This window comes from Protobothrops mucrosquamatus, unplaced genomic scaffold (assembly GCF_001527695.2).
Source record: "Protobothrops mucrosquamatus isolate PMUCROS unplaced genomic scaffold, P.Mucros_1.0 scaffold141, whole genome shotgun sequence".
In the NCBI taxonomy this organism is placed as follows: domain Eukaryota; kingdom Metazoa; phylum Chordata; class Lepidosauria; order Squamata; family Viperidae; genus Protobothrops; species Protobothrops mucrosquamatus.
The window spans coordinates 12,118-19,617 of NW_015386507.1; the positions used below are offsets into that span (position 1 = coordinate 12,118).

At 48.5% G+C, this 7,500-nt stretch overlaps 1 protein-coding gene across 1 annotated transcript in view; it reads left to right on the forward strand.

The window, feature by feature from the left end:
• Positions 1-5,723: 5,723 nt before the first annotated feature.
• Positions 5,724-7,500, forward strand: part of ZCWPW1 (zinc finger CW-type and PWWP domain containing 1) — a 28,936-nt gene continuing 27,159 nt past the window's right edge. The window contains exon 1 of the mRNA XM_029283569.1: positions 5,724-5,748. Within this exon, the coding sequence (XP_029139402.1) occupies positions 5,724-5,748 (25 nt within the window). The remainder of the gene's footprint in view (positions 5,749-7,500) is intronic.

Genomic DNA, 7,500 nt, shown 5'->3' on the forward strand with positions numbered 1-7,500 from the left:
GTCCGTCCGTCCGTCCCTCGCGACGCATGCGCGCGCCCGCCCGAGAGAGAGAACGCTTCGCGCCTACCGCTTTCCCGCGATGGCACGCTCCCCCTCCGACGGTGATTTATATACGCGAGGGGTGGGGCCCGGGGGAGGCGCGCCCCCTTCTCGGAGCGTCGGCCAATCGGGGTTCGCGGCTGTCGCCACACGCGTGGATTGGCAGCCAATGGGAGTCTTCTCTAGCCGCCGTTCCAGGAGCTGTCTCCCCGTTTACTCCCGCCTCCTTTGTCCCATCGCGACCAATAGGAGGAGCCGTGTACCGTGTCTTTAACCAATCAGCGTTGTGAGATAATTTTCTGGAAAGTGTGGGCGAGGGTCCTTGTTTGCTGAGGGCGGGGCTTATCACGTGCCCCGTGACAGTGTTACTTCGATCCAAAGCTTGCATTCCTCGTAGGAAAACGTTTACTATTTTTATTAACGATGGAAATAATTAAAGAATAATTCTCAGCGTAGCGTATAAAGGTGGGAGCAGGACCACCTGAGTCTCTTAAGGCTTCTAGTCCTCATTGCAGGCGTTAATTTAAGTCTCCCCAGCGGATTCTCCACGTCTCCTAAAGAGAAACTTGCTTGTTGCCGCGGGGACGGGTGTTTGGATCGTAAACCGAGTAAACAGGAGTAAATTCCGCCTTGCATGTAAACAAACAACAGCAGCAAAGGGCTCCCAATATGGGCAGTTGTGGAGGGTCACGTGGCGTCGCTTCCCAAAGGGAGAAGGGCCGCAAATCCTCCTGGTCCTTGTAGTTTCCGAGAGTCCAGGATACACTCTGCACATGCGCAAAGGGCGAAGCCCGCCCGCCCGCCTTAGGAAAGCAAATTTAAGCGCGTGCGTGCAATAAGTCCGCCCCCCCTCCCCGTAGATTTCATATTTTCGGCATCTTTTCTTTGCACGGGCCGGGCACAACGTATTGGACTGCAACCCCCATTATCCACAGCCCCCACCACTTTTGCACAGGCTGGTCTGCGGAAGATGGGGAGTTGTAAGTCGAAAACGCCCACAGCCATCCGCTCTCTCGCTGCTTCCCGGGTACGTTTCGCGTGACTTGCACGCTCTTGCTCGCCTCCAAACACGCAACCACAATATAAGACGCTTCCGGGCGCTGGAGTTTTCTTGCAAGCCAGATTTGGAGATTGACTGGCTTGTTGGGATGCAAACGCACCCCCTTGCAACGGATTGTATCAATCCTAGCTAAATGCACCCCCCACGCCTCCTAACTGCCCTGTGTTGTTCGGATCTTTTACACCCCCAATTAGGCGCAGAGGCTCCACCAAGCCGTGCAGCTGGCTCAGCGGGTGCGTGATTGCAAACGGCAGGCAGCCAACCGCCTTTCCGCAGTGGAAAGCGGTTGCAAAAGGGCGGGATTTCTCCTGAGCCACGGCGCCAAACTCGCAAATGCACCGCGCAAGGCTGCAAGAGCCGTATCGTCTCCGCCGCTCAGCCCGGCTCTTGCGCGCATGCGCGGCGCGCGAGCCTGCGGGTGCAACAAGCGGGTCCCGGAGATTCCATGACTCAGTGCTAGAGAGCGAGGGAGACACGCCCCCTTCGAGGCCAGCAGAGACCCGGATGTGCGGAGCCGCGTGCAGGGGCCGCGCCTGCGCGTTAGGGCAGAAGGGAGCGGGTGCGCGCGCGCTTCTCGCTCGTTGGGGGTGTTTTACCTCAGTTTACGGGCGCAAAGGAAAAAAATAACATTTTTTAAAAAAAAAACTGAGGTAATGTTGAGATTTAAAGCAAACAACCCAAGTTTGCCGTTGTGGCGCAAATATGACACAAAAGCCCCGCTTCTGTCGACCCCGCGCTTTTTTTTTTACCTCACGAAAAAAATGCTGAGGCGAGAAAAAGCATTGAGGTGCCAGGTTTGCTTTGTCATGGATACGGCATAATTGAAAATCCACATTAAAATTCCTTCTGTCGCGCAGGAGAGCGCTTTAATTCTTAATTTCACAGTCTTTCCTTTGCCGACAAAATGTCAGTAAAAAGCGGCAGAGAAAAGGATGGGAATCCTGAGGCCCTACACAGGCACTTTTTTTTTTTTTAACCTCAGAATGAGCCTCCATGTCAAGATTTCTTGGGTTCAGCAGCAAATGTGGCTTTTCCTGGTGGCTGCTTTAAGAGGAGTCCCTCCCTGCCTGTATTTTTATTTATTTCACTTCTACATGAGCTCTTCTCACCAAAAATTTAGTCAGAATTTGAACCAACAGAAAACTAGGAAGTCTCCACCTTTTGTTCCAAACCAAGAAAATGGCTTCTGGTATCATCATTAAACAAAATCCATTTGATCCTTTAGTAGCCCCAAGATAAACTCCCTTGATCCCCTTTTTTGTGAGAAGATCCCTCAGAGATCTTATGAGGGGAAACCTATTGGTAGAGATTAGAATGATCAGGACAAAATGTTTGCCTTAAAAACACCTTCAAATGGAATATTTTTCATTTAAACCTAGGACACCAGGTACCTTAAGGTACTAAGGAAGCCACCAAGGTGAAAATTCCTGTGTGGAGAGCTTTATGTTTGTGTAATTCCACCATTTGCTACCCACAAAAATGGTGGCCACTATCTGGAATGGCTTTAAAAGGCGATTCATGGAGGACAGGTCTACTCTATCATCCCTGAAGACTCAGCCCCACTTCTGGGGTCTCCAGGTTGGAAGCAGATGCCTCCAAGCCCCACTTGTAGAAGAACATCTCCCCCTTGGGAACTGCTTGGAGGCATCTGGCCTAAGATGGTCCTCAGGTGGATGGAAAAGAGCTCATTTTAGCCTCTCACAATTGGTGTAGTTCATTCCTGTTAAGACAGGATGGTGGCTGTTATCTGAAATGGCTTTAAAGAGGAATTCATAGGGGACAGCTCTATTCTTATCATCTTTGAAGACTCAGGTCTACCTCCATGTTAGGAACAGGTGCCTTCAAGTCCCACTCGCAGGGGATACCTCCATTTGTTATTTGGGAGTTCCTTATAGCATCTGCTTGATGGAAAGGTGCTCATTTACAGAATAACAGAGTTGGAAGGGTCTTCTATTCCAGGGGTCTTCAAACTTGGCCCTTTTAGGACTTGTGGACTTCAACTCCCAGAATTCCTCAGCCAGGCACATGTCCACAAATCCTAAAAGGGCCAAGTTTGAAGACCCCTGTTTTATTCCAACATCTGCCCAAGCAGACTTCAACTTCACACAATCTGTGGAGCTCATTCCTACAAAATGTGGTGATCACTATCTGGAATAGCTACCGGGGGATTCATGGAGGATGGTCCTATCAGCCTTGAAACGTAAGAATGCTTCCAGGTTGAGAGCAGATGCCTTCCACTTGGAAGAGAACATCTCCATACCCTCCTTGGAGGCATCTAGCCTAGGATGGGCCTTGGGCTGATGGGACGGGACTTGCCTTAACGCTTCAGCCTATGGGACTCATGCCCTCAAGAGAACCACTAGGGAATGGCTTTAAAGGGGGACCCTTAGAGGACAGATCTACCCCGTCAGTCCTAAATACTACTTCCAGGTTGGGAGCAAACCCCACTTAGAGGAGAACCCCAAAAGGAGAGAGGAACATCTCCGTCTCCTGATTGTGAGCATTCTGGAAGCATCTGGTGGGCTTCATTAGGCCTTGGCCTAATCTGGGAAGAGTGGTTTGGTGTTCTAGAAGGGGTACCCAGCACAAGGGTGCCATCTTTGACAGCTGTCCTCTTGACTTTCAAGGAGCAGCTGGAAAAGGCAGTCCAGAATGGCTCTTAGCTGCAAGGCAGGTGCATTTGCAAGCCTTGGATAGAGAAGCTTAAGTCTGTCATGACTTAAAAAAAAAGGTTTCTGTTCTTTAATTTGAGTCCAGAAACAAGGAAGCTAGTCAAGAACTGTTGCTCATAAACCAACATGCAACAACATATTGCAGTAAGGAAGCCAGGATGTTGTTACTTGGAGCCCAAAGAATTGTAGACAAATTAACAGTCGCTAGGAGAGATTTTGCAAGTTTGAATGTTAACTTAGATGTGTGCCCATTTTCACATAGCTCAGAAAGTACCATCATCGTCTCCTATCCCTAGATTTCTGCAAAGGACCTATCCTAATCATTATCCAAGAGGCAAAAAAGTCCCAATATTTATTCTGAGATCTTCAGTAAAATGAGACGTGGCATTTTTGTAGACCCCCCTCAAGGGCTGGGATTTGGGGGCACCACTAGGTCAGTGTGATGCGCTGTGGGTCTCAATCCTCCCGTCCTGTTTCATTTAAAATCTGCATGAAGCCATCGAGCGAGGTCATGCTATGATTTCAGAGAAGGAGTCATCAGTGTGCAGATTTTTATTTATTTATCAGATTTATACACTGCCCGTATCACCTAAGTGACTCTGGGCAGTTTACAATACAGGTAGTCCTCGACTTACAACAGTTCATTTAGTGACCGTTCAGACTTACAACGGCACTGAAAGTGACTTATGACCGTTTTTCACAGCTATGATCCTTGCAGCGTCCCCGTGATCCTGTGATCAAAATTCAGATGCTTGGCAACCGGTTCACATTTATGATGGTCGCAGTGTCCTGGGGGGGATGTCATGTGATCCCCTTTTATGACCTTCTGACCAGCAAAGTCAATGGGGAAGCCAGATTCACTTAACAACCAGGTTGCTAACTTACCAACTGCAGTGACTGAGGCAAAAACAGAGGCAAGAAAGGTTGTAAAACGGGGCAAAACTCACTTAACAAATCTTTGCAATATCTTTTTGATGCTGCTATCCCCTTCCTCTCTTGTTTAGTTTGTGAGTGAGACAGGCTTAAGCTGACCTTAGCTGTACTGGTGTTATTTTCCCCTTATTCTGACATCGCAGAAGGGCAGCCTAAGCGTGTAAGATAAGATAAGATAAGATAGATAACCTTTATTGTCATTTTTTTACATTTATATTTTTTTATCTGTTAGGATTTATGGCCCCTTACCTCCAAGGGAAGCTGGGAGGGCAGTGATGGGAAATAGGCGGGAGAAGGAGAAAGCCATTCTGCCGACAGGAATGGCTGGATTCAGCTCCTAGAACAGCGGTTCTCAACCTATGGGTTGCAACCCCATTTGGGGTCGATCGACCATTTCACGGGGGTCGCCAAGCAAGGCTGTCTGCCATTTTTTCCCCCTTTTCCGGCGGGTGCCTTACCTCCCTTGAGCTGGGCCAGCTGGTGGTCGGCCTGCTCCGTCTCTGCCGCTTGCCAGCTACGCCTCGGCCGGCACAGGGGGCGGAACCACGCATGTGCGGTGCTCCCGGGCAGGGAAAGTCCTCGACTTATGACCGGTTGGGTAGTCCTCGACTTACGTCCGGTTTAGTCCTCGACTTACGACCGGTTGGGGGTCGCGGCATTAAAAAGGTTGAGAACCACTGTCCTAGAACATCCTTCTCTTTATTTTTGTCAGTCTGTCCCAGTTCTCTGTCGATGCAGGTGCAACACACTTGGACATGTACCGCCATGTGGTGAAGAGACGGTTTATTAACAGATTTTACTGTGGTTTTATTACGTAATTAGATTTAGATATATACAGTAGTGTAGTATTAATGGAGTGAAAGAAAGGGGAATCTTGGGGAATTTAAGCTAGTGGGATAGCAGGTTCCCTCTTTTAAAGGTGGCATAAATAACACGCACTTTGCCTTTTCTCTCTGTTCCTCCTCTTGTTTTTCATAAAACAGACGTAAAACAAAACCATTCGGACAGGTTGATGAACAATGACAAGCCAGAGCAAGAAGAACGGTAAGTGATGGTCAGTCTGTACTCCATTCTTTATGTATTAAAGTAGCTACATCTCCAGGGGCACTGCAATCTTTTGCATTACTTCTTCCAACACAGTTTTTTGCATGTTTGCAATTTTTTTTACTATTTTTACGACTGTTATTAGTTTTAGGGACTGGTGCTCATGCATTATACTTGTTGCTTGGATGCTCCTGGGACAAGCCTTGTGCGTCTTCCCTCCTCATAGTAGTGCTACTACAGGTTGTCCTTGACTTACAACTGTTCATTTGGTTACAATGGCACTGAAAAAAGTGACTTGTGACTGTTTTTCACACTTACAACCCTTGCAGCATCCTGGTGGTCCAGTGATCAAAATTCAGACGTTTGGCAACTGACTCGTATTATGACGGCTGCAGTGTCCTGGGGTCACGTGACCCCCTTCTGCGACCTTCCAACAAGCAAAGTCAATTGGGGAAGCCAGATTCACTTAACAACCGTGCTACTAACTTTACAGCTGAGGCGATTCACTTTACAACTATGACAAGGAAGGTTGTAAAATGGGGCAAAACTCACTTAGTAACTGTCTCGCTTAGCAAAGGGAAATTTTGGGCTCCACCGTGGTAGTAAGCCGATTCAAGTCTGGAGGGTTTTGCTTATTCCATTCCTGCTTTGGCAGCATTAGCTGCCATGGTGATGCTTGTTTTCGTTACACCCAGGTCAGTCACCACGATGCAAATTTGTTCCGCCCTTGTTCTCTAAGACTGGTCAACAGCTTCTTCCAAGTGCTGTTCTTCGACTTTCTCTGTGGTCAAAACTGGACTTCTTGGTCCCCTGCCCCGGTATCGTCATGGCCTTGCAGAACTAATCAGGGTGGAAATTATTCATTGCTGCTTACTACCTTCTGCCACAGCCCCTGCCCTTGACAGCTGGCTGGGTTGTTTTTACACACAGGTGCAGCCCTAGCACCATCTTCTTCCTAATAGCTAGCAGGTGAGGGAGAGCCCTGGGTGAGCTCCTTCCCCCCCCCCCCCCTTGCTTGCTGCTTGCTGGAAGACCCACCAACCTCTTTCTTTAACCTGATCCACCATCAGGAAGAAAGCTCAACGCTGAATGCCGCTACTGCGGCCAAATAGGGGCCAGCAAATTCATGCTGGTGCACCTTTCAGCAGGCTCAGTTCAAGAGCCCAATTCCGGCCTCAATTAACTCTCTCAGAAAAAAAGGGAGCCCGAAGAGGCCTGCTAATACCGCTAGTCCTCAACGTACAATCCCATTTCAGCCCCGAATTTCCACAGCTCAGCGAGACGTTTGTTACCTGAGTTTTGCCCCATTTTACGACCTTTCTTGCCACAGTGGTTAAGTGAATCACTGCAGTTAAATTAGTAACACAGTGGTTAAGTGAATCTGGCAAAAGGGGTTCACACGACCCCAGGACACAGCAATGGTCGTAAATAACGAGTCAGTTGCCAAGCGTGTCCAAATGTTGATCCCGTGACCATGGGGGTGCTGCAACGGTCACAAGTCACCTTTTTCAGTGCTGTTGTAACTTTGAACAGTCACTAAATGAACTGTTGTAAGTCGGGGATTACCTCACCCTACCCAGTGTGCATTCTTGAAGTTAGGGAAAGGGGAAAGAGCTGGTATCTTTCCAATTTCTAGGTAAAAGTCAGAGCCCTGAGCAAAGAATAAAACGTCGTGAATTTGTCTTCTTTTTCAAAAACAGAAAGCAAGAGTCGTTTCCGGAGTTGCTACTGAAAATGGGAATTTGTCTCTTA